Source organism: Mizuhopecten yessoensis, unplaced genomic scaffold (genome assembly GCF_002113885.1).
Source record: "Mizuhopecten yessoensis strain PY_sf001 unplaced genomic scaffold, ASM211388v2 scaffold11155, whole genome shotgun sequence".
Taxonomy (NCBI): Eukaryota; Metazoa; Mollusca; class Bivalvia; order Pectinida; family Pectinidae; genus Mizuhopecten; species Mizuhopecten yessoensis.
This window is the reverse complement of record NW_018408907.1, coordinates 735,845-761,209: the sequence shown is the minus strand read 5'-3', so window position 1 is coordinate 761,209 and position 25,365 is coordinate 735,845. Positions and strand designations below refer to the sequence as shown.

At 33.4% G+C, this 25,365-nt stretch overlaps 3 protein-coding genes across 5 annotated transcripts in view; 1 reads left to right on the top strand and 2 right to left on the bottom strand.

Annotated features, from left to right (window-relative positions):
* LOC110467046 (advillin-like) overlaps nucleotides 1-7,081 on the top strand; it is a 51,601-nt gene extending 44,520 nt beyond the window's left edge. For all 3 annotated transcript variants that reach the window (XM_021523913.1, XM_021523912.1, XM_021523911.1), the window contains exons 14-28: nucleotides 1-98; nucleotides 729-869; nucleotides 1,020-1,106; nucleotides 1,710-1,775; nucleotides 2,037-2,123; nucleotides 2,388-2,471; nucleotides 2,587-2,648; nucleotides 2,920-3,019; nucleotides 3,156-3,248; nucleotides 3,874-3,918; nucleotides 4,200-4,265; nucleotides 4,468-4,593; nucleotides 5,069-5,140; nucleotides 5,466-5,561; nucleotides 5,921-7,081. In XM_021523913.1, coding sequence (XP_021379588.1) covers nucleotides 1-98; nucleotides 729-869; nucleotides 1,020-1,106; nucleotides 1,710-1,775; nucleotides 2,037-2,123; nucleotides 2,388-2,471; nucleotides 2,587-2,648; nucleotides 2,920-3,019; nucleotides 3,156-3,248; nucleotides 3,874-3,918; nucleotides 4,200-4,265; nucleotides 4,468-4,593; nucleotides 5,069-5,140; nucleotides 5,466-5,561; nucleotides 5,921-6,091 — 1,394 coding nt within the window. In that variant the 3' untranslated portion in view covers nucleotides 6,092-7,081. The remainder of the gene's footprint in view (nucleotides 99-728; nucleotides 870-1,019; nucleotides 1,107-1,709; nucleotides 1,776-2,036; nucleotides 2,124-2,387; nucleotides 2,472-2,586; nucleotides 2,649-2,919; nucleotides 3,020-3,155; nucleotides 3,249-3,873; nucleotides 3,919-4,199; nucleotides 4,266-4,467; nucleotides 4,594-5,068; nucleotides 5,141-5,465; nucleotides 5,562-5,920) is intronic.
* A 2,621-nt stretch (nucleotides 7,082-9,702) lies between these two features.
* LOC110467051 lies at nucleotides 9,703-12,408 on the bottom strand. Its single transcript, XM_021523922.1, has 5 exons — nucleotides 12,326-12,408; nucleotides 11,549-11,883; nucleotides 10,661-10,696; nucleotides 10,337-10,432; nucleotides 9,703-9,953 (listed from the first exon to the last, which is right to left on the bottom strand). The coding sequence occupies exons 2-5, from the start codon at nucleotides 11,877-11,879 to the stop codon at nucleotides 9,946-9,948; spliced, it is 471 nt and encodes a 156-aa protein (XP_021379597.1). The 5' UTR covers nucleotides 11,880-11,883; nucleotides 12,326-12,408; the 3' UTR covers nucleotides 9,703-9,945.
* An 8,439-nt stretch (nucleotides 12,409-20,847) lies between these two features.
* On the bottom strand, nucleotides 20,848-23,649 carry LOC110467052. The gene is made up of 5 exons (XM_021523923.1): nucleotides 23,563-23,649; nucleotides 22,582-22,928; nucleotides 22,032-22,067; nucleotides 21,500-21,595; nucleotides 20,848-21,116 (listed from the first exon to the last, which is right to left on the bottom strand). Exons 2-5 carry the CDS (start codon nucleotides 22,922-22,924, stop codon nucleotides 21,109-21,111), a joined length of 483 nt encoding a protein of 160 aa, XP_021379598.1. The 5' UTR covers nucleotides 22,925-22,928; nucleotides 23,563-23,649; the 3' UTR covers nucleotides 20,848-21,108.
* Between the last annotated feature and the right edge of the window lie 1,716 nt (nucleotides 23,650-25,365).

The window sequence follows — 25,365 nt, the reverse complement described above, 5'->3', positions numbered from 1 at the left end:
AACGAGCGTTGTTTTCCACCAAAGACAACAGGACGGTGGCCAAGATGAACGAACATTGGTCTGATGACGTGTTTCCTGATGGTGATCCAGATACAGAGGTGAGCAGATAAGTTTATCGCTTTATAGTTTCTCTATACATAAAATAGAAAAAAGGATACCTCAGTTTAACTTAAAACTAAAAAACCACTAAAACAAGCAATGACTATCTTATATAGGAATGCATGATTTTTTGTCATTTTTTTTTCAAAATGGAATGTATCTATTTGGCAACAATTATGTAAGAAATCCATGGATACTGCAACAAACCTGCATACTTTGCTCATTAGCAAACTCTGTAGTTCAAACTTAAGGGAAAATACCACCACAAGCAGGTAAACATCATTCAATATTGCTTAAAACTACACTAAAAACTGGAAGTATGAAAACCTAATACCGTTTTGTTCTTGTATTTCGTTCTATAATATAATGTTAATATTAAGGATATGATCTTTGGAGTTGTCGATCAATAAATGATTTGTTTATAGTTATTGAATATTTTGAAAATCCAGCGACACAAAAAGATTATCAACTGGCAGCAGATGGCGCACGACGATGGTTGGTAAAAACCCAATACTGCATAAGTTATTCTTTCGATGTATGATTTTGATTGTCTTATCGGTATTTTACATTTGATGTTAGTTCAACTATGAATACTTCCATAACAATACTTTTTTTTAATTTCATATAAGGTGTGGCGCGTGCAGGGTGACACATTGGAGCAGGTGCCCTGGGATCAACATGGAGTGTTTACGAACGGACAGTGTTATATCATACGACACCGCATCACGGAAGATGACGGCAATGTACACACCGTTATCTACTACTGGATGGTACGTTAATCGTTTATGTAGCTGTCAAATGAAAAGGAAGATAACTCTTATAAACGTGTGCATGGTTTATACCACTCTGGGTGAATTTTAACTCATACCATAATACATGGAGGGGAATCGCATCAGTGTAGTCATTATTTTTTGTTCCAGGGGTCCAAAAGTCCAGAGAGTGTTCAACAGAAGACCATCGACCTGGTACTAGACATGAACAAAGCAATTGGATACAAGTGTGTTCTCGTAAGTATAAGCGTATGATGCTTAATAATTACTGACCTCATGGATAATATGTTCAAAAGAGAATTGCATTGGCATTTTGGATCGTTGACGAGTTGTCGAAATGCGTTGTAAAGGATCAGTCTTTAGTCAAATAGAGAGTTAATTCACTGTTTACAATTTTGATTGATATCACAAATATATACCATTGCAGACAATAATATTTGTGTTCCATCAAACCGGCTCTCGGAGGGAAATCATTAGTTGCCAAACACTCGGCAAGTGTTGTGTTTAGCGACTTGAGAATGAAAGATTTTAAAATTCTATTCTATATTGTCATTTATAACAAAAAGGTACGATATTTAATAAAAAATAAAATAACTTTTTTTTATCAGATACAAACAGAACTAGTCGAATAGCAGAGTGTGTAGTAATGATAAACTATTGTTTACAAAGGGGCCTACAGTAATGAGTAATTTATGCTAAAAAACCCATTTTCAGATAATGCAACTGATTTATCGAGAATCCATTTTCTTTGGTAAATTATGTCCCCAACGCAAAATTATTGATTTGAAAGTGGATTGAACTCAACTTTAACCTCTCGCCTTTCTTTCTGGTCCTTTTTAGGTTCGAGTTTTAGATGAAAAAGAACCACCACACTTTATGTCAACAATACAGAACAGTATTATTGTGGTAAGTGTCACGTGCTTAGTTATCTATATAATGAATACACTCTAAATACATAGCACATAATGCTCCAAACGGAGTAACCTACCACTCTATCAGTATCTTTCAAACGAAACAAAACCATAAGAGGAAAAACAAACAGAAGAGAACGAATCCAACCCCAGAGTAATGATTCTACGTTGTGTTACATTTTGCACAATAATGAAGTCAAGATAATGAAACTTTACGGATACATTTTTTACCATGTACTTGACTTTTCTTTACCAGTACGATGAAGATTTACAAGATAAGCCTTCCGACCGACAGATGTACTGTATCAGGGAGTTAGACAACGGCAGTATGAGGGTACAACAGGTACGCTGACGTCAACAGGAGGCATTACGTCTGGTCTATGTGCATATTTAGCTACAATCGTTTTGTGAGGTTGAATGTGAAAAATGTTTTTGCTATTAAAATGCATTGTATTTAGGCTTCCCTTGTCAATATTTTTTCTCTTGTAATATAAAATTTGCTTTGTAAAACATGCATTTGCTTATTTATCACTTATTACAGAATTATAATTCAATCGTAATTATGTCAATGAAATTAGTATCTGAATTAGTGTGTTGTTTGCTGTAGGTACCGGCATCATCAGAGTGGCTCAATACATCTGCTTCCTTCGTATTGACGACACCATCCGCGTGCTTTCTATGGTATGGAAAGGTAAGATTGCTTTATTCCAAAAATGTTTGCGTATATATTGATGAAATAGTCTACTGTTATTTCTTTTAATAATATGATTTAATATTATTTTATTTTCAATATAATTTCTTTTCAGAAATCAGGAGGTCATGAACGAGAGTATGCCAAGAACCTATTGGGATTCCTCAATCCATCTAGGTAAGATTGCCACAACCTTAATATAACGGATCTTATCACAATTTAAAAATTCAGTTTAATTATAAATAATGTATCGAATTACATGTCCGTGTAAGAATTATTGTGCATTGGGATATAAAGACCAATTTACGGATACTTTTCTTATCTTCTTGCACTTTGAATTTTTGGAAATTCACTTTCAGTATATAATTTACTATATGGTACACTGACGTCTGATAGTCTTTGCCTATTTTTTAAGACATTTCAAGTATTTTTGTTCTTTTTCTTCCAGAATGTACACGTTTGACATTGTGACAGAGGGTAAAGAGGGTAATGCATTCTGGCATATGATGGGACCCGAGATAGAGCATCCAAAGGAATTCTCACAAGATGTATGAATTATTTATTTACATACGTTTAAATGTATTTTTGAATGATCGGGATAGTTTAACTATTTCATTAATACTATTCGAAGAAAAAATATGTCTGTTAAAAAAGGAAGTAAATGTGGTGTATTCTTATCGACAGAAATTAGAACGCCGACCTCCCAGGATGGTCATCTGTCACCTAGACCAAGGTTCACAATACAAATTCCAGGATATCGATAACTTCACACAACAGGTAATATTATAATACTATGAGATGTTTCAAAGTACGTCATGACATATTTTCAAAGACTTTCAAGATGGTATTTTTTAAAGGTCACGGTTGGGATATTCAATAATATATACCAGAAATGATGTAATATCTTTAGTTTCAATGAAAACATGTATGCTTTTCATTGAAACAATACTAATAATGATCAACTCTTATCGGTGAATAGAGATAATTTCCTCGGCTAAATCTTTCGAGCTGCAAAACCATAATGTTTGCAAGGTTAATATGATTGCAGATTCTTGAAGACAAATCGTACGGGAAAGCATTAGGAACACGTAGATTTTTTTTTAAAATTTCGTTTTTTTCGTGTTACGTCAGTGACATATTGACTTTAAAGCCAATTCAAAGTTTAATCGTATTTTCGCATATGCGTTTATCATGTGCAAGCACCTCAACAATGTCTAAGGTAGATGAGGTGTGAAAATTTTTATATATGAATATATACACATCCTTTGCTTTAATTTAACATATTGTATTGCAAATAGTATCTATAAATATCGATCTGAATTAAGCGTCCAAACTTAAAAGGGCCTGAGTCATATCCTTCCTAAATAAAATCTCATACGTTACTTTGGTTTTTTTCCCACAGGATTTAGCGGACGCAAACATGTTCATTTTGGACACTTTCGATCTGGTGAGTATGAATGATATTAATAATGTTAAAAAACAACAGGATATAAATTCAATTATATTCGTTAAATAATGAAATACTAACGTGTTTAATTTGTTTTATATTAACATTTTAATATCTAAATGAAATTGCATGTCTCTTTTTACTTGACGTTAAACATGTCCATTTTTAATATTGGACTATGTTCTCTTATTCTAGTTTTCATTGACGATATCATTTAAATATTTTATGCATTAGTAATATCATATTTTGAATTGTAAACATTTGGTTGTGACATGTTATAGGTTTACTTATGGACCGGTTCCACAGTAAATGACGCCATCAGAAGCCAGGCATACACAATTGTCAAGGTAGGTCAGGTCTATTTCTGAATGAATCATAGCAAAATATTCTTTTTAGTTGCTGTGTAATAGCAATCCTTACTTTGAAATACAGTTTTGTATTCTGTTTTTATAAAAAAGAAAAAACCACGAAGTTTCTCTATTAGTAACAAGAATACAAATTCAATCTATATGTCTGTATCTTTGTGACCTTTTTTACTTCCGGTAACAGGCTTACATGCAGAGAGATCCTGCAGGACGAACGTTTGATACGGTACGGGTGTGGATGACGTCACAACAGGACGAGTCTGAAACCTTCACAAAGTATTTCCGACAATGGTCAACTAACGGATATTGCGTAAGTTTTAGTCACGCCTCCTTTAGGAGTGGTCATGTTTTCTATGATTTTATGAACAGCTTATTGTGAAATTACATCATTTCACCACTTAGAAAGGTCAGAATATTTTCAACGTCATACTTGGTTATTGACATTACGTCTTCTTTAACTCAAACCACTGATGTTGATTTTAGATATTTGAAAAAAAATATTCATAGAATTCCCGCAAAGTATACTTTCCTTTCCAGAAGTGATTTATCAAAACTATAAGCATGCGAAAAAAACATTTTAAAATGCATAGTTACAGTTTTTGGCAGTGGTACGGGGATCCTAAAAAAAAAATAAAAAAATATAACATTGTTTCATGAAATTTCCTGCAGACAAAAGACGAATGAATTATGATCTTTTTTTCTCTTGATACATAACTGTAATTCACGAAAAAAATAACTACTTTCCTCTCTGTTTAATATTATTATGGATGTTATTTGAATTTCAGGGACAGGACAAATATGACTTAGCTAGGAAGCGAATACGACAGGAAAACGCTCGGATAGATGTAGAACGACAGGTAAGGGGAGATAACCTCTCCATTACCATATTACTAACGATTAACCTACAGATTATGCGGATGTTGCTAATATGTGTATGCTATGAAAATATGTTGCAAGTTAAAGAGGAGGCTTATCTGCGAAATAGTTAAACAATAAGATCATGGATAAATATTATATGCTAACAAACGGGCCAACAAGGGTTATTCATATAAGTTGAAATAAGAAATGGAGTTTATATTCATATCTAAATAGTATATGGTATGCGTAAGTCCACGTACATATCACTTGTAAACATAAACTACTTGTCGTTCATCAATGATATACATGTATATTTCTATGTAGATGGTAGACAGGTCTCACGTGAATTATCCGAAGCATGACTATCGCCTTCTCCTCCGGGAGGAACAACCAGAAGACATCGACGACCAACACAAGGAGGTGAGTATTTAATGCACGACACATTTATTTCCATCGTTAAAATTAGAAATCGTCTCCTCTAATTGTTAACACGTGTGGTATGATAAAGATTTCAGCAACTTTTTAAAGTAGTACTGGTTATTGAAAATGTCGTAATGTTAGCATCGCTTAATTATACATTAAGTGTAGAAAATCATCTTCAGGTTTTATGCTACCTAACACATTGTATCCATAATTTTTTGAAAAAAAGCGTCTAGTTGTTTTAGTTTTAACTCCCTAGACATTGAGCCAGTTATTATCTAAACGTATTGTATAAAGTGCATTCTTTCCTTCGATTGTGGTATCTATAATTTAACTCTTCACGTGTTATGTGTTTGTAGTTCCATCTGACGGACAAGCAGTTTTTTGACGTTATGCGCCATAGACGGGTCGAGTTTTACCGACTACCTCTATGGAAACAGCAACAAATTCTGAAGTCAACTCGTCTGGCTTATATTCCTCCTGCAACCAAACCTCTGTCCATCAGTACTCCGAACACACAGGAAACGTGATTAATGCATGAAAGCATGGTTACTGTAGCACGTTATTAAAGGAAGTGTCGAGCTGATCTACATTTCGCGGAGAGAGTCTTAAGAAAGACAAAAAGAACATTTAATGGTTGAAGCAATTGTTTCAGCGCATTAACTGAGGAAAGTGCTAATATAAATGTTATAAACAATTGTTTTGAACGCATGTGATAGTCATAAACATGGCTTGCGTAAATGCATCGACTGGATATGCTTGGTAACAGGCACTGCAGTTTAAACGTGTATCTCAAGTCAGATCATAACAATGATGTAACCTTTGCATATTTCTTGACATAGCTGCTAGAATTGCTGGCGTTTGCATTGGACACATTATAATATAAGATTACTTTATATAAGTCAATCTCATATAGAATCATTTTACCCCATTTAACAGAGTTATTGGACTGCAAATTGCTTGATATATGTCTGGTCGACTAGCTAAGCATATTTGAAGCATTAATTGGTATATTGGGCCGTTTGTTCATTAGACCCAACGTTACATGATATAGAGGCTAAAAATGCATCAAGGGTAATACTTTCTCTTCGTGGGGACATTGTTAGTGGGAAATGTCACCGGTATATTTTAATGCAAATGACACTGATTATATTGCTTGAATGAATGAGCAAAATTGTAATAGAACGAGTGAATGACATTCGAATGATAATATGCTTAAACGTGTGCGACAGTTGGATGAAACTTTGTATGACAAATTCGTGCTAGATTACAATTATTTAAATGTGTGTAGCGCAATTCGATTGCAATATATACGATTTAGGAGGTACTATTACATTAATTTGCATTCCATCCTTTGTATGTCAATAATATTTTCATTTTATATTTACATAATTTCCGAGCCTATTGTGATATAATTATTCAATTGTATTCATCGTTATATATTTATTACTTACCACGCAACATTGTTATCGTTACTGTTACCTAGGTAACAGACATTTTTATGAATTAAAATTTTCAACTTCAAAACTTAATTGTAGAGTTTTTATTTAATGTTCATTGCATTATGGACTATTTCATACAGCTTAGAACATTTATGTCTTAAAAGAAACTTAAACATCACGAGAAGGAACCTCTAACACTTACTGACCACAAGAAAAATATATATTAGTATTTAGGATCGAATGACACTATACAATGATGTTAAGCAAGCCATTTCAGTGGTTAGCATGTTACCAAATTTATATTCCGACCTTAAAGTTTTTCCAATCTTAGAGATCGGGAAAAAGGAAACGATCATATATATTTAAATCCAAACATGTTCAGTAATGACCTTTACGGTACGTTGATACATGTATTCTTAAATATCTTCTCTGAAAGTGGTGCCGTCTTACAATAGAAATTGACGTCAAATACCCAGGTTTATATGACGTCATTTAAACCAGAGAAAACAAATTCACAAGCAGAGGTTAATATTATCATAATTTGGTTAAAACCATATCTTAATCAGAATTCTTACAGTACATTCGTTTTATATTTTTAAAGCGTGTTGTTGTAAACATAAATGGCGGAAGATATTCGCACCACAGTGACATGTAAACGACTTGACATGCCAAGCGTAGATCAAGATATGATTTGTATTAGATTGGTAGATGCATACACTTGTATATCAGAAAGTACATAGATATAATACAAATCGCTATGCCGTTAGTTGAATTAATCACATCATTTAATAATATTACAGTCAGATGTTTTATAACGAAACAGTTTGTAGATTCTGTCCAATTTCTTATATTACTTTACTTTTGTGAGAAAAGACTTTTCGAGTCAATTTGCAAGGAGACTTATTAATTAACGTAGATATACCATCATTTGAAATGAAAATAAAATATACGCTATTAAACTTATAGGGTTAGTAAGCAAAGTGACGAACACGCTAAAAGACAGTAATTTAAGTGATTTTACTTGTAATCACGTCTGTATCCAGCAAATACAACATTAAAAAATGCGTAATTGCCCACAACGTTATAGGGTGGGATGGATTTAAGCATAGTAATTTAAACAGCGCTGAGCTGATATCGATAACATCTGTAAGCAAGGACAGTAGCATTATCTTCCCATGACTGCTGAACCTGAAAGGTTACCTATCTCGAAAGCTGTTGTGCTACATTTATTAACTTAATGTAGTCACTTTCTTGAGACACTGACACAAATTACTACGCCGGAGTGGGATTGTTCGGGGAGTCACAGCATTAATTCACCGATTAAAAGTACATTGAGTATAACTCCTTTTTTCACTACTAAGTTATTGAAAGAAAGTACCACACAGTTTCACGACAGTGCTATCTTCCTAATCATTGGACGAATGGTCAAGCAAAAGCAGGACTACTTACACTACGCAGTAGCAGATCGAACAGGTGGTTGGAGATGGTACCGAGCCTGTACACCACCATTTCACGGTTCTTCACGGTCGCCTGGTGTCTTATTTGGATGGCCTCCTTCATTCATAAAGTGAATTATTCATTGTGATGAACTTTGATAATGATTTCGTGTTTCATCTCCTTGACGAGCTGCTAGTGTCTGCAAAGTCAAGACATTGGAGACATTCCGATGCTGCATTGCGGAAATTGCGACGCCTTTTCATGACTTCTGAGTTGTTATAGTAATTTAAATGATAGAGAAATACTCTTTCATGCCCTGAGGTGTTGTAAAAAAGGGAATCTCTACCTTCGATATTCTCAAATTGGTACAAAACCCTCGGCAAGCCTTGGGATTCAATTCATTTGAAAACCTCTTGAGTAGAATTTCCCTAGTTGCACCTCTGGAAATGACAAAAAAAAAGTCTCACATGTATAACCGATTCATGGTGTCGTTGTAATTTAATAACTCGCTGACAAATTATACTAATATGGACAGGATGACCGTTTGATGCAGTAATTGATTTCTTTTTTGGGGTTTCTACGTCGACCTTAAACAAATTAAGATGTGTTTCTTTACTTCTATTTCTAGTTATCGTTTACGTGACAAGCTGATTGGTTGTACTATATTGGACTATTAATCTCAAGGTAATCAGAATCTTTTCTCCAGTTGTCATTTATTATGTTACACGGTAAACATAAACGATTTGTCTTAATACAAATAACTTGCAGCCAAAGCATTTTTTTATCAAACTGTTAAGGGTCTGACATAGTAGATTTGTATCCTGTATCAGGGAAAGGACTTCGTATGGGTTGTTCAACTTGTGCCCAATCCCATCGCTAATTATATTGGCAATACAATGAGTTTATTTAATTAAGTAACTCTCAGGCGAAATACGGCGTAAGACTACATGAGCGTTTTTTGCTTGTTCGGATTAAACTTGGATCAACATTTTACTCTTTACATTGCTATACTGTAAAATATACTACGGTAGATAAACGATGATTCATATGTAGCTTGGCAACAAAAAATACAGAAACTCGGATATATAATAGGTCGGTAACATTCAAATCGAAAAATTGTTTGCATCAAAATTTACCCACTTCACGGTAATATAAGAATATGATATTTTTCTAATATTCATTGAAACGTATTTTACATCATTGATACTTTGGATAAAAATGAACAAGCAATTCATTGTTTAAAATGACAATCGAAGCATTGATATAATTGTAAGAAAAATATTTATTATAAAAATGCTTTATACTTTAATTGTACAACATAAATGAGATCACACAAGTAAGGTATCACACAACACATGTAACGTCAAACAGGTGAGGTAAGCTTTGGATTTGTTCGGGAAATCTGGATGAAAGTGATCACTGATGCACACACATTTCTGTATCTCAGCTTCATTCGTTCAGACCGGCTCTCCTTATTCCATCCAGATGTGTGTAAATCACGGCTATCAATAACCTGTTGAACATAAGGTATTGAGTTATTATTCTTGAACATTACTGTCTATATAAATCAAGACATACAGATCATCACACGACCGAAGTATGTGTTTCTATTTGGCAGCATGCAAAACAAAACCTGTACATCATTCTTTCTGTGAATAGCAAATACAATGCTTAGAAACATTATTTGTAAGTTATGTTATACATGCAATAAACCATTCATTTTAGACTCTGCGAATGCTAATTATACTAAGCATGATCAAAGTTATATAGAATCTAAAGAAAAGCGGAAAAATCCATCTAGTAATATTTAAGAACATTATTCATGATCGATGTTAAATACAAATGTTAAGGAAAAGCTATATTTTTATACTCTAGTCATGTTTAGTAGGTACTTACCGCCAACAGTGGGGTATGTAGGGTATCCGGGATATCTCCGTGGGAATTGGGGATATCGTGGGTACAGTCCTGGGTAACGGACACTACTGTCATATCCTACAGGAAATAAAATGAAACATATATACTTTATTTAACAACACCGCGAAGACTCTTAATGCGTCTTGGATAAGTATAGTATAATAATTGGCTTAATGGTAATCAATTAAAACACAAGAAGACAAATCTTATGTCGTTGAAACATTTTTGATACTAAGCCTTCAATTATGTAATGTTATGATAATATACATAAACAATATAGACCTCCGTATATAACAAGGTACTTACTGTTGGATCTGTATGTACCTGTCGATCTCTTGTAACCTAATAGTGATAAAACATGACAATTAGCCAATCATAGCGATTGTTACAATCAAAACGTGTTCCTATGTGTTCCATAAACAAGAGTAATAAAAGAAAGAAGATATGCTCTGTGTGTATTTTATTTTGTTTGTATGAGTAAGCTTATACATAAGCTTATATAGCTATTATTTTTCCTTATGGTCGTCCATACTACTTGGAAAGGGAAATCGATTGTCTTAGATTATTATTTAAATTATTTTTTAAAAAGTTTTGACTTTTAAAACGAAGATCACTTTTTTTTAAATATGTGTAAAATAATGCATGCTTCTGCGTGATGTTGATAGTATTTGTTTCTTGTTACTTTTACGGATTTATTGGAATTTTCAGATAGGTCATCATTTTAATTTTACGTCAAAATTACAATTTCAATTCATAGAGAAGATCCTTTTATATTTTTATGAAATGGAACTTCGTTATAAAGCAGGTGCATGGCACAATAAGGTTGTTTACATTCTTAAGCATCCAGGTTACAGTATTGGCATACACCCTTAAGTTTCATGTCACAGCTAAATGTAAGTAGCATACACCCTTAAGTCTACACGTCACGGTCAGGTAACATATATCATTAAGTCTGGTGTCACTGTGTGGTAGTACACATCTTTGTCCTATTCTTCTTATATAAACGTTTCCATGAATATATTTTTTTGTTCGTCATTTTCTGTTTTTCTTAAATATCCACATTATAGTAAGATAACCGATACAACTGACATCCTTAAGACTAGGACACACAGTATCTTTTTTGTTTTTGTAAAGATATCAAATGTATTATACAAAAAGCTATTGATTAAGATTCATGCATTTAAATGAACTCACGTCTTCCGGTTGTTGGGTATGTTCCTTGCTGGTGCTGTGTGGGGTACAATACGGAGCTCTGGTGTCCCAACACCCTGGGCAGTCTTGATCCGACGAAAGCGTTTCCGACTTGTCCGAGTAAACCGTTCCTTACGTAACTAGGGTATACAGTACCCACAAATCCATTCCTGACTGATCCCCTGAACCCCGGGACCAACCCACCGCTTCCCACTGACCCCTGGGGGTACAGGTCCCAGTCGTCATCATGTGTTGGGTAGTTGGGACGGTAACTGGTGGCAAAGGTCACGCCGACACAAACCGTGACAATAACTGCTAGAGTTAGACCGTTCATTGTCCTGTAACGGATGGGAGTAAAATATTATAGTAATACACTGATACTGTTAACAACAAACTGAAGTTTCAGTTGCCGGTAAAAAAAAAAACTATTGAAATTATATATGTTTATATTGCAAAATATAAAAAAAGGAATAACGAAGGTCTTTAAGATGTGACATTTTTGTTCGCTTGGACACATATTTAATGCTGCTTTTTATATTGTATGATTAAAGAAATGCCTTTCAATTAATTTATGTAAGGTACCCAAGAACATATGAAATGATCGGATAACTGATCAATTTTCGTTGTGTTACTAGCTATTTAACTTATCAAAAGAAAAACTCAAAAAATTATATATTTAAATTATGTTACCAAAGCAAACTGTTGTTCTTATTACTGCAAATATATCTTCATGATTCAGAAAATTTAAGAAAATGGTAAAAAAATCATTCAATTACTTACCTTCTGTTTTCTGCTAACAGTGAGTGAGATGGTTGAAATTTCGGCTGGACTTGCGATGTGATTGTGACACCAGAGTTTGCGACTTTATATACATTCTTATCAGGAAATAAAATGATGATTAAGAATGGAACTTCACCCAAACTGCGTTCATTTTTTAATATAACAAAAGAAGTGAATGAGTTATTAGCTTGTGGTACACAACTCTGATACCTTATGACGTCACAGAATATGATTGAGCTAATTATAAACAGAGACATTCATTCATATATGTACTTGTCTATGAGTTCGTATTATAATTAAGTATGTATGTTTGTGAATATCAATCATAGTTTGGTTACACATGACAACACAGCCCACATCACGTGTTAGTATCAACTGGTGTATTGTGTGGTGATATTGACTTTAATTTATACAAACACACATTTACGATTTAAATGCGTAACATCAATTACAGTACCTAAATACCTTGTGGTAAGCAAAACGAGAAATAATTTTGAAGTTAAAATCTAATAACCAATGTTTGAATATATTGATTATCTGTTCAATCAAGATGTTTTAAATCGGGTATACATATGATACAAGAACCGACGAAACAGACAAAATACAAAGCAAGAATATTATAAAAACACAGTTAAGAAAACCAGGGTTCTGAAAAGATCAGCGTCTCCTTCACCGTATGTGGAGGCAAATGTGGGGAATCAACATTCTATTGCACAGTAAAAATTAACCAGACTGATAACTCATCTCATTGTTTAAGTCTAGTAGTGATAATTCTGAAACCACCAGTATCCATATAAATACAATATTTCCCATAATATCGATGTAAATAACATTCTTTAGTTATGAATATTGCCCTGGTGCTACTTAATAATTGAAATAACACAGGAAGAATGATATCATTGGTACCTATATAAAACGTAGGACGAATTCTATTGAAAGGAACGATGATCTGATCACAACAAAATAAAGATTTTATGTATTGTTTTAAATCACATGATGATGGCTATAATAGTTGCAAAATCATATGACAAAGAAATGCATATCTTGGTTTTGATAAACTAATTTTATCTGGGACAAATATAAGTGGTACAGGATGAAGAACACGTGCTGTGTCGGTGTCTATTATAACGTGACTTACAACCTATACTTTTTGTGGAAAGCAGCAGCATTAAATGAGTGTTACAAAATGTATTTTATCAGGCAATGATATATGTAAAAATGCTTCCAATACCTGTTTAAATGCTTTTAAAAGTAGACAGAATTTATAAGTAACATCAGAAAAGTTTTTTTATATATTCTAATGGGCAATACTTCTTTTCTATATTGCACATGATTGTTATATAATTGAAAATAGTATGTGTAACAAAATTGATTTATTAACAGTTAAACTTTAGTGTTTGTGTTTTTTGAAAACTAATTTGATATATTTGAAATGTGTCCTGTTCAATACATAGATATAATCTTAGTATAATCATGTTATGGTATGAATAAAATCAATACAATTATACTGATTATTATATTGCTAACTGCTTTATCGAATGTATATGTTTATATGATTCCATGATGAAATGAACGCTTTTTAGCAAAGATATGATTGATTTATATGATAATTTACTGATGCATTGCCTGCTACTCGTCTCTAATAATTTATTAGTGAATGTCTCATTCTAAAGTGGACACGTTGGCCATTAGTCAATGCATACATGTAAATAAATACATAAACCAACATAAAATACCAACACGTTAAAACATATTTATCAACACCATAGAATGAGACATTCACTAATAAATTATTAGAGACGAGTAGCAAGCAATACATCAGTAAATTATCATATAAATCAATGGCACGTTAAACAGAAGTGGTGGATGTCACGCAATATTGATGTCACTGTATGCTACGTTATGGACATATAATGTACCCCGAGTATTTAAGTCTTTGTACTTACAGGGATATAAAACAGTCGAGCTACATGTAGGCGTTTAACTAATGTGAGCAGCATTATGTCAAGCGTAAAGGCATTATGGTTTATCAGTAGTAAGTTGACCTATTATGTCAGTATATCGCCAAGGTAGGAATGTGCTTAATCGTTGCTCATATATTTAAGTACATGGCCTTTCCTTCACATATGTGATATATGTACGTTTCTGTATTATTTTCTATTGTAAAAATCATAACAACATCACGTATTATTTCAATCAATACTAAAACCACAACGAGAGTCAGTACCTGTAATAGAATCAATCAACATTTTGTTCTGGTTGTTTACAATGATAATTTCTCTCAGACAAATTTGGTTGAGACGGTTACAGTAAGGCATGCGACCATCTGCTATGAGATAAACGACAACTTTGGGATCACCTTAACGTTTACCGTCTACTGTAATGATAATGAGGTGTGGTGTGGGACAGAATGGTTCAGGGGATAGACAGGTACTCGTACTTCTCAAATCAAACATACTGTAAAATTATAAATGTTCGTGGGACCATAAAATTCGTTTATTTCGTGGATATTCGAAATTCAAATCTCCACGAAAACATAAATTTGGTATGATATGTATAGGGGGAAATCAGAAATTAGCGAAATAAATGTCCTTGAAACACGCTAGTATATGAAAACCACGAAATTATAACCCCACGAAAATATATGATTCTACAGTATGTACACTTAGAATCGCTCATTAGGGCAAATTCTATAATTATGATTTAATACGATTCGCTGTAACAATGCAATTAAAATGTATGCAACTGCAGATAGAGAGTCAGAGCTCTCTGTGGTGTGTCTCCAAAGAGGGAGAGTAACAAATTGTTCGTCATTAACAGATTTGGTGTTGTTTGCCCAAATAGTATATGAACGCGTTATTCAGGAAACCTCGCTACTAATCATGGCATTTGGTAATTGTCATGTTAATTTTCATAAACCTTACATTAATTTCAGCATTTTCCTTAAAAAAACTCAACATATAGTTGCCTTTGTACTGATATGGAGGAAATGGCATACATTTTTATCTAAGCTTTCTACAATACAAAAGTGGTAAGATTACCATGATTGACTTATTGAACGACCGGGGAATGTTGTATACATGATACAGATTGAAGACTGAAAACCCGGAAAGTAAGAGCGAAGAAAGTTTAAGGTTTCTGTTTATTGTTTTGTTTTTGCGATTAACTATTTTTACGTATGTTATTCCAACAACATAGGATTAAAATTCACGAAAGAACTTGTGAACAAAACATTCTGACCTCGTAAAACTAACGTGATAATAAAACTATCGCAAAATGTTAGTGACTTGTAGATTACAGAATTATTAATTAAATGATACCTTCATCTATATACCTGACGACAAGATATCGATCAGAGCGTCTCATCATTGTAACTTAAACACTCTATATAGTGAGTGGCGTCAAATCAAGACCAGATATTCTTCCTTTACCTAAACTTCTTTAACGGTTCGTTTAAAGGGGCATCACGGTGAAGTAACTTTATTTTTTGTCTTTTTTTTTCAAAAAACACATAAACATATCAAGTGAGACTCCTTATGGAAAATAACGATCTGATTTGGCTGAAATAGATTCATAAAAATGATTAAATCTAAGATAATCATCGGTATTTCTACCTGTCTGACCAACGTTTTGTTCAGAGATTTCCCTCTACTAGCGCATGCGCATATCACACCATTTCTTTGTAAACAAAATGACTGGCCGTGTGAAGTAAGCGAAAGAAAAGTGTTGTACCGTGTCAGCTACGAAACGAAAAGTTGACAAATGGTCAAAAGATAGCGCAAGGATTACGTTACGGAATCATTATTGCAGGTGGGTAGTATTCAAAGGAGAAAATAACTGCCGTAGCAGTTAGCACGGTGCATGTATTCTTCCGGATAGCCGGTTAAGCTGAAATGGAATCGACATGAATACATATCTAAAACTATTAAGCTCACTAGTATCTTTGTCTGAGTTTTAACACAGATGAACTTAGTTTAATATGTTAATGGGCATGTATTGGAGAGAGTTTACTTTGTGTTTCTATAATTATACAGTGGTTATGTGAAAGGAAGGGATAAGTGACTGGTTAGTTTGATTTTGCCATTAGGCCCTACAAGGGATAACTGTTGTGATGGCCCACAGCGTATTTTCTGGGTCACCGAAATACGTGTTATCTAAGTCCGTGGATTTACATAATTTATAATATTACCGGGTTCAATAAAATGGTATGATTTAATTATATTGCTAAATTAAACGATTATTTTTGTTTTTACATGCAAGATTTAAATTAGTACTAATGCCCCGAAAAGGTTTGTCCCTTGGTGTAGGTAAAGTGTTTAGCCCCGTACCATCTGTACCGGCCACATTCCGGTACTAAATTCAATATATATTTAAATATATCTATTTTATGTGTATGCCTATTATCATTGTTGACATTTAATTGTAAATGTATGACGGGAGAAGGCTGTGATAAATTGTAAAAACGTGTGCCCCATCCCTTGTTTAATTTTATTGGCAACAAATTTATGTTTAAAGCTAAATAAATTTAAATTCTGAACATTGGCAAGTGTGCAATTAACTTCTAATGATGAATAATTACTGTTCAATAAGTTTGAATACGGACTTAGAAATCATATAACTTGGTTTCATAGTGCGGTAAGAAGTTGCAGTTGCCTAACGGCCCCTCTCTGGGGGCCCCTTTGGAAACCGTTTCATCTCGCTCGCACCACTTGTGTTTACTGCCTAGTCAGGTGACGTTATCGGCGCTATTTTTAGCAGGGCTTTCCCGAACAATTCAAGTGGTCAAACTGGACATTTGGAACGGACTATGAATATGGGGATAGCCAGGTAACATAAGTGGAAGTGCATACAATACATACATTCATTAAAAAAAACGCCTTTTCACTTGATGTCCCTTTAAATTAGAAATAGGTAAGTATACCGGCACAAACTTCAAAGACTGGCTGATATTCCTAACCTTTAAAAAAAAAGACCCTATTGAACTGAAAGGATGTAAGGTGATATACATTCAACACATACATGTTCACGCCATGTACCTATGCAAAAAGTCATTGACTGAGAAATTTCAATTCTTTACAAGTGGTCAAACAAATGGATACATTTATACCTGCATTTAATGTAAAATACACAATGACTTCGTCTAGTGGATAATTTACCTTAACATATTCTGTACAAACAAAGTGTTTTAACTATGCTTTTTACAATGATCTACATATTACAAAAATATATGTTTAATCTCGGTAATGTCCTGTATGTGTCGTAAAGGAACTTCATCTTCTGCTAAACAAGGCTACAACTTAATACAATTTTCTTTTCAAAGTAAGCTTGCACAAATAAACATTTATAATTTCCTTTTTTTTCAATAACCAAACATAAAGTTATTTTCATAAATTAAAATCTATATGTATTTTAACCAAATGATATAATTACAGAACAACGTTTTTAATAAGACATATATTATGTTCCAAGTGTATTCTTTTTCTTTGTTATAGTGCTAACGTCATTGTCATTATGATAAGATTAACAGTGTAATATTTCCCGTTTTCCAGTGCTAACATCACTGGTATTGTTGCAGGGTTCGCAGGAAATTATTTTCCCTTTTTTCCCCTTTTTTTCCCACTGCTAACGTCATTGGTATGATTATAGGATTCACAGACCATTATTTACCTTTTTCAGTGCTAACGGTTCTGGTATTATTAAAGAATTCACAGTGTATCATCCCCCCATTTCCAGTGCTGACGACACTAGTATCATTGTAGACTTTTCGGTGAACTATTTCCCACCTTTTTCCAGTGCTAACGTCACTGATATAATTATAGGGTTCACAATGAATAATTTTCCCATTTTCCAAGTGCTAACGTCACTGGTATAATTAGAGACTTCACATTGAAATACCCATTGTTTCCAGTGCTAAGGGCGCTGATATAATTATACACTTCTTAAAAATGAATAATTTTTCCATTTTTCCAGTGCTGACGTCACTGGTATCATTATAAATTTCATAGTGATACATTAATATGCTTTCATAAATGACTACATTGTATTTTGCTGTATCAGTGATAAGCGTCATTTTTATTGTTAAATGTCTTTAATTTAGTTTAATTTTGTGAATGTGTGCATAACCATGTTGCTTCTCCTTAAGTGTAATTGTGCTTATGACAACGTTGCTTTCCTTTTCATTGCCATTTTTTGTGTTGCCTTGTTGCTTTCCCTCCAGCGTAATTGTGTGTTAATGCTCCTTCAGTGTAAATGTGTGAATGGTCATGTTTAACCCTTTTGCCAATGTAAATGTCTGAATTGTCATGTTTAATCTCTATGTCAGTGTAAATGTTTGAATGGTCATGTTTAACTATTTTGTCAGTGTAAATGTCTGAATTGTCATGTTGTACTCTTTCAGTGAAATGTATTAATGGTCATGTTTAACCCTTTTGCCAGTGTAAATGTCTGAATAGTCGTCATGTTCAAACCTTTTGTTAGTGTAAATGTTCGAATTGTCATGTTGTACCCTTTCAGTGAAATGTATTAACGGTCATGTTTAACCCTTTTCAGTGTAAATGCGTGAATTTTCATGTTGTATCCCTTTCAGTGTAAATGTGTTAATGGTCATGTTCAATCCTTTTCAGTGTAAATGCGTGAATTGTCATGTTTAATCCCTTACAGTGTAAATGTATGAATGATCAAAATGAATCCCTTTCAGTGTTGACGTGATGTTTGATCCCTTTTAGTGTAAATGTGTGAATGATCAGAGTGATTACGTGTTTACTCACGGTGCTTTCTTTACAGTAGGACTATATGTATTGCCATTTTGCTCCAATTTAGTGTGTTTATATGTATAGTTCTGATGTCTCACCTTCATTGTGGTTCAATGTATTTGATATACCTTTTTATCACATAATGCACTGTGTTATCAAGTGAAAATGTAATATGACCTATGAGCCCTGTGATCGGTTGTAAGTTTCAAATGTTTCAATTGTGACGTCACGCCTAGGACAAGTAAATGACGTCACAGACTTACGCACTGGAGGCAAACTGGCGGCTTTTTACATTTCAAGGTTGCATAAAAAGTGTCGCTTTACACGAATAAATGCAACGGATCTTGATTAAGTGATAAAGAAGATCTTACACTCGTTTCTATTTCATATGAAATTCATGAAACTCGTCGCGAATGTTTCATTCTAGCTCGCCAGAGGCTCGCTTAATTGAAAAATTCTTAGACTCGTTTCATAAATCTCATATTAAATGGAAACTCATGTAAGATCCTATATTTATAAACAAATTATTCGTTATATAGAAAATAGCATTGCATCTGTAATAGCATCTTTATTTCATGCAATCTATTTGACTTATTAATATATGTGTTAAGACTGAACGTTTCAGTCTATAAAACCATTATTTTGATATGAAGTATTCATGTTAAATATGTTGACACTAAGTTTGTTATTTGCCGTTTAGAGATGTATTTGCCTAAAGTCCGTTGTTACAGACCCGAATGCACTGTCTTATGTTCGTTTTAATTTGTTTGACTTTTACTTAAAAGATCAATATTAAAGTCATTTTAGAGGTTTTTTTAATTTATATTAACTTAAGTCACTTGTTATAATAAAGTACAGCTGCACTTTTAAAAACGTGTATTTCATAATGTTTTTAAGTCTACCATCATTTGATGCAACCTGTATCATTGGATATGTAATTAACACTGTTTTTAATACAATATACTTTGATTTATTCTGATGTTGCGATTTCTTTATATTATTGCATTTCTGTTATAAAGAAGATAATGTAAAGTGTTAATGAAAATGAGATAAAGTGGAAAGTAAAGTTGAACCTTACTGAACTGGCACGTTAAAGTCGATCTTAAGGACCCTGTCCAACTGCAAGCAAACACCAGAGAATCGCACTGTCGTTTTTCGTACTTACCTCCCCTTCAACTAGTTTTGAACATGACTGAGCGTCACTGTGTTACTACCGTTGGCCAGATAAGCTTAGTTGGTAAGTGTGAATGCATCAGGATCGGGTCTGAGGTTCAAATCCTGTTGTTTTTAAATCCTGATAGTACATGCATGTGTTTTGTTTTTGGAAGTCATTTAACAAAGCTTTATTCGTGCCGAGAAAAAATGTCCAATACACATTTACATTTGTTTGCACTAAATACATGAATCCTTAACTGATAACGGAGAAGCTCACAACGATGGGGTGCTGATAGCATTTTGTGTATTATGTCTAATGTTCGAATTCCTGATATTAATCTTAAGAGTCTAAAGAAGAGCATTTGTATCCTGTACAAGGATCAATTGATAAAATGTTGAATAAAAGTCTCAGACGAAATATGGCTTACAGATAATTAGGCTTTTTAGTTTATATCATATTGCACTTTGTCTAACATTTGTATGAAATCTATTGTCATTACTCTATTTTAATATCTGCTGCAAAAATGACACGTTGATTACTGTTGTAGCCCACTTGTAAAGATTTAAACCTTCGCCATATGACGAGAAATCATAGTCAAAACTTCAAAATATTTGTATACAAAAATATTTTATTTTGCAAAATTATTTGTTCAAATTCCACAACATAAATGAGATCACAAATCTCACAAGTAAGGTATCACACAACATATGTAACAGTAAACAGGTTAGGTAAACTTTGGATTTGTTTAGGGGTTCTGGATGGTGTTAACTGATGCACGCGCTTTGTTGTATTTCAGCTTCTTTCGATCACTGAATTATACAACTCTTTGTGCTCTTTCACCTTCCGCCATCCAGATATGTGTGTAATCACAGCTTTCAATATTCTGTAAAATAAAAAATAAAACAATAGAATTCATGTTCAATGCTATTTATGTGTATAATCATACCATGAGAACAATTCATGACCTAGAAATATTAAATAATATTAATCATGAACGTTTCATGAATATATCAGCAAGCAAGGAAAACAGTAAACAGATAGGTCTCCAGGAACGTTAATTAATATTATGCATGGTCATAGTTATATGCACCTGTCAAAAAAAGAGAAAGAACTGATTTTTTATGTTCAGTGAGAGTTTGATACATTTACTTTCGACAACAGTTACATGAATCCATCATCTTAGACTCTCAGGATGATTTAAAATTATGCTCATGATTAAAATTTAAAATTATATATGCCAATGAAGTCAGTCCATGCAGTACTTACGTCTAACAGTGGGGTATGTAGGGTATCCGGGATATCTCCGTGGGAATTGGGGATAACGTGGGTACAGTCCTGGGTAACGGACACTACTGTCATATCCTACAGGAAATAAAGAACATATTAATATTAGAGTATAGTACACTACGCAGCACATAATGATAAATAAAAATTTAGATACCATTGTCAACCCCCCATCCCCCCTAACCCTGAATCCGAATAGCCCCGATTAGCCTCTGGATCGACCACTAATTATTGTAAATGTTAAGCACAGTGAACAACAAACATCAGGTTTATATATTATAACTACTTACTCATTAAACCGGCATAATAGCATTAAAAAAATAGTATAAAACATCGCGTTTAATGAAACCCATAAAAACCAATGATACCTGTAAGTTTCCTCTTCTATCATATAATACACTCTTACACTGACTCATTTGTACAAAATAAGCCTACTGCTTTAAACCATCGTTTTTGTAATGATATTGTAGTATACATAAACTAAACAGAAATCCATATATCATAAAACACTTACTGTAAGATCTGTAAGTACCTGTTGACCTCTTGTAACCTACAACAACAAAGTGGTACACATGTAGAACAAAGTAATTAGCCAATCGAAACATGCGTTACAATCAACACATTTAAATGAAAATATTGACACCCAGATTCGTAAATGTTTAGCTACGCTTATGAGCTAAAATCTACGCGAAAAATTAAATAATTTTGCATGATTTTTTAACAAATATATATAACTAGGTTATTTCAATTATTTTGTAATTAAACATTAATACAGTAACTGGCCCTTCGTTTTTATCAACTAGGAGGATAGGTTCATTTGTTGTTCATAATAGAAGTCTCGTCTCCAAGTTAGACTGGCAAAGTATATATCTGAAATTTCAATATCAATTAACTAGAATTTATCTTTAAGCCTCCAAATTACACTAGGGTAACATGAATATAAAACTTCCATATCATATAAGGTAGCTTTATATCATTAAAAACTACAGTATCACCATATCGAGAGGTAAAACAAATTTGACATAGTCACGAACTTATTTGTAAACAATTTAAAATGAACTTACGTCTTCCTGTTGTTGGGTATTTAACATGTACTTGTTGATGTTGTGTGGGATACAATACGGAAGCCTGGTGTCCCAACACTCCGGACAATCCTGATCTGACGAAGGAGTTCCCGACTTGTCCCACTCCGTGGTAACCGTTCCTTACGTATCTAGGGTAAACATTTCCGACGAAGCTATTCCTGACTGATCCCCTGAACCCTGGGACCAACCCACCGCTCCCTACTGACCCCTGGGGGTACAGGTCCCAGTCGTCATCCTGTGTAGGGTAGGTGGGGCGGTAACTGGTGGCAAAGGTCACGCCGACACAAACCGTGACAATAACTGCTAGGGTTAGACCGTTCATTGTCCTGTAAAGGATTGCGATAAAATATATTTTATAATATATCGATATTTCTTACGGAATGACGTTTAAAGGATTATGTTTTTAAAACAATTGACATTTTTGTTATTCATATTGACAATCTTTGAAGCTCACTTAGCACTCTATAGAACGAATTATTTCGAATACACGATCATACTTTTTAAAAGAGATCCATTTTTATCAATTTGCGTAAAGTACCGAAAAATACACGTAGTGATACTGCTAGTAGTTAATTGATATTTTTGAGATCACAGCACTCACAAAGTATATATACATAAAGTAGATATAATTGATTTTCGTTTGTTTAAATAGCAAAAACTAAAATCAAATTGGTCAACAATGTATGTCCATTGTTACAATTTAAAAAAAACACACTATAAGAATAGAATTGATAATAATTAGGTCGGAACTACTTTTCCCCTGTCGGCAACATTAAAGAATATGTGATGGAAAATGCCGGTGATCTTTTTATCATTATATATTGATCCTATTTTACAACAGTTAAACAGCACATAAGGCATATGTTTTTTTTTAAATAAAGAGAGTTGTATTCATAAAACAAAATTATTTAAAGCTTTGATTGAATTCTGTACTTGAAAAGCGAGAGAAATATTACATACCTTGTTTACCTGCCGAACGTCGGATGGAAGACTTGAATGTCGGCTGGACTTGGAATGTGATAATGACACCAGAATCCACGACTTTATATACATTTTTCTTATCAGGAAATAAGATGGTGACTAAGAGTTGAACTTTTCTCAAACTGCGTTTTTAAATACTACAAAAAGAATTTAATGAATTATTAATTGTTGGTATACAACTTTGTGTTACCTTATGACGTCATAGAATATAATTGAACTAAATATATACCTAGAAAACCATTCATAAATGTACCTGTCTAAGAGTTCATATTATAATTAGGCACGTACGTATGTGAATATTAATGATGTTTCGTTACACATGACAACACAGCTCACATCACAGCTAGTTATCAGATTGATGAATTGTGTGGTAATATGAAGCTTAGTCTTTACGAGAAAAAATGTCTCAACTGTAGAAAATCAATCACCGAACACACGCAAATGTTAGGATAGAATATAATTTTGTATTTTAAGTGTTGTATCCTATTTTTATTATTTTTATTATTTGCCTTCAAACATGTTTTCCTGTATAATTAACATAATACATTTCCTTATATGTATTACCCACTCCCAAATCGTATATTGTAGCAATGAAAATGGTACGAAAAATGCACCAGGAACCTAGGAGACAAAACAGTTAACAAATAAACAGGATCAATGCTTCGGAAGAATAGGCCTTTCCAGCTCTTCGTGATGGCCCGTTTGTCAGGCACCAATATTCTAAGACACCGAAAAATATTCAATCAGACTTATTAGATGATACTCTGGAAAAATATCATTTGAATCCGCATGTTTCTAGATGCATGCAAATAATATCCTTATTTTCTATTAATATCAGTTTTTTAGCATTTTGTGTAATGAATTACTGAAATTCAACACGATTTATAGCATAGGTCTCACTGGTATATAAAACGATATAAACATGTCACTGTCCTACCCTGGTAAATAGGAAATGAATCATTGATGGACAATTTCTATTGAAAAATGATAATCTAGAAATGACAAAATAGTCCCTATCCATCCTCAGTGCATATTCATATCACAAGTTTTGCCCTCAATATCTGCAGCGTAAAATGACAAAAGGAGGCTTATTTGGCATGTAATAAATCGATAAAGTCTGAAAAACTTGATTTTGCTCCATTTAATTTCTTCCAATAAATGTCTGAATTAGTCTCAAACCTCGTTTGTACAAGTAGCTATGATTTTATTAATTGATAACCAACTACTTCACAGCAATCAAGTGAAAATGAGTTATTGGCGCTTAAAACTGCAAATGACTAGGAAGGTTGTATTGTGCATAAAATAATCAACAAAGAAGTTGAAAGTTTAATATTACGATTACAATTATTATGGTAACAAATACGACTTGAGGTAAATCCCTACTGAGCATCTTGAATTGGTATATCATTACAGTCGTTATGTTAATAAAGACGCATACTCTACGGGGTCACACACCGTAACAAGGACATGACACTTGATTTATGTAAAATCGGACAGGTAAAAAACATTCCCAAGTAAAGGCGTACCAGCTACATGTGTATAGTGTTATACAACGTGTGGTAAACCGATGCTTGACTAATGAAACTGTGGCGAAGGGAAAATAATCGAGACAATATTTATTCGTAATTCTGTTTTCCTCTTCCTGATTTTGGTGACTATATATATAAACTTACAGCTAGGAACGACTGTATAATATCGTCTGCTCACTGCGTCAAGATCAGCAACCAAACAGCAAGCAAGGTATGTCCCACGGTTATATTAGATGCTTTATATGTTTTAATT

What these genes read in the sequence shown, in the direction of transcription:
- LOC110467051 (XM_021523922.1), bottom strand. Translation starts at nt 11,879, where the DNA reads ATGAACGGTCTAACTCTAGCAGTTATTGTCACGGTTTGTGTCGGCGTG. An exon ending in ATACCCAACAACCGGAAGAC is followed by an intron (nt 10,697 to 11,548) that starts GTGAGTTCATTT and finishes TATCACTATTAG; the next exon opens with GTTACAAGAGATCGACAGGT. An exon ending in AGGTACATACAGATCCAACA is followed by an intron (nt 10,433 to 10,660) that starts GTAAGTACCTTG and finishes TATTTCCTGTAG; the next exon opens with GATATGACAGTAGTGTCCGT.
- LOC110467052 (XM_021523923.1), bottom strand. Translation starts at nt 22,924, where the DNA reads ATGAACGGTCTAACCCTAGCAGTTATTGTCACGGTTTGTGTCGGCGTG. An exon ending in ATACCCAACAACAGGAAGAC is followed by an intron (nt 22,068 to 22,581) that starts GTAAGTTCATTT and finishes TTGTTGTTGTAG; the next exon opens with GTTACAAGAGGTCAACAGGT. An exon ending in AGGTACTTACAGATCTTACA is followed by an intron (nt 21,596 to 22,031) that starts GTAAGTGTTTTA and finishes TATTTCCTGTAG; the next exon opens with GATATGACAGTAGTGTCCGT.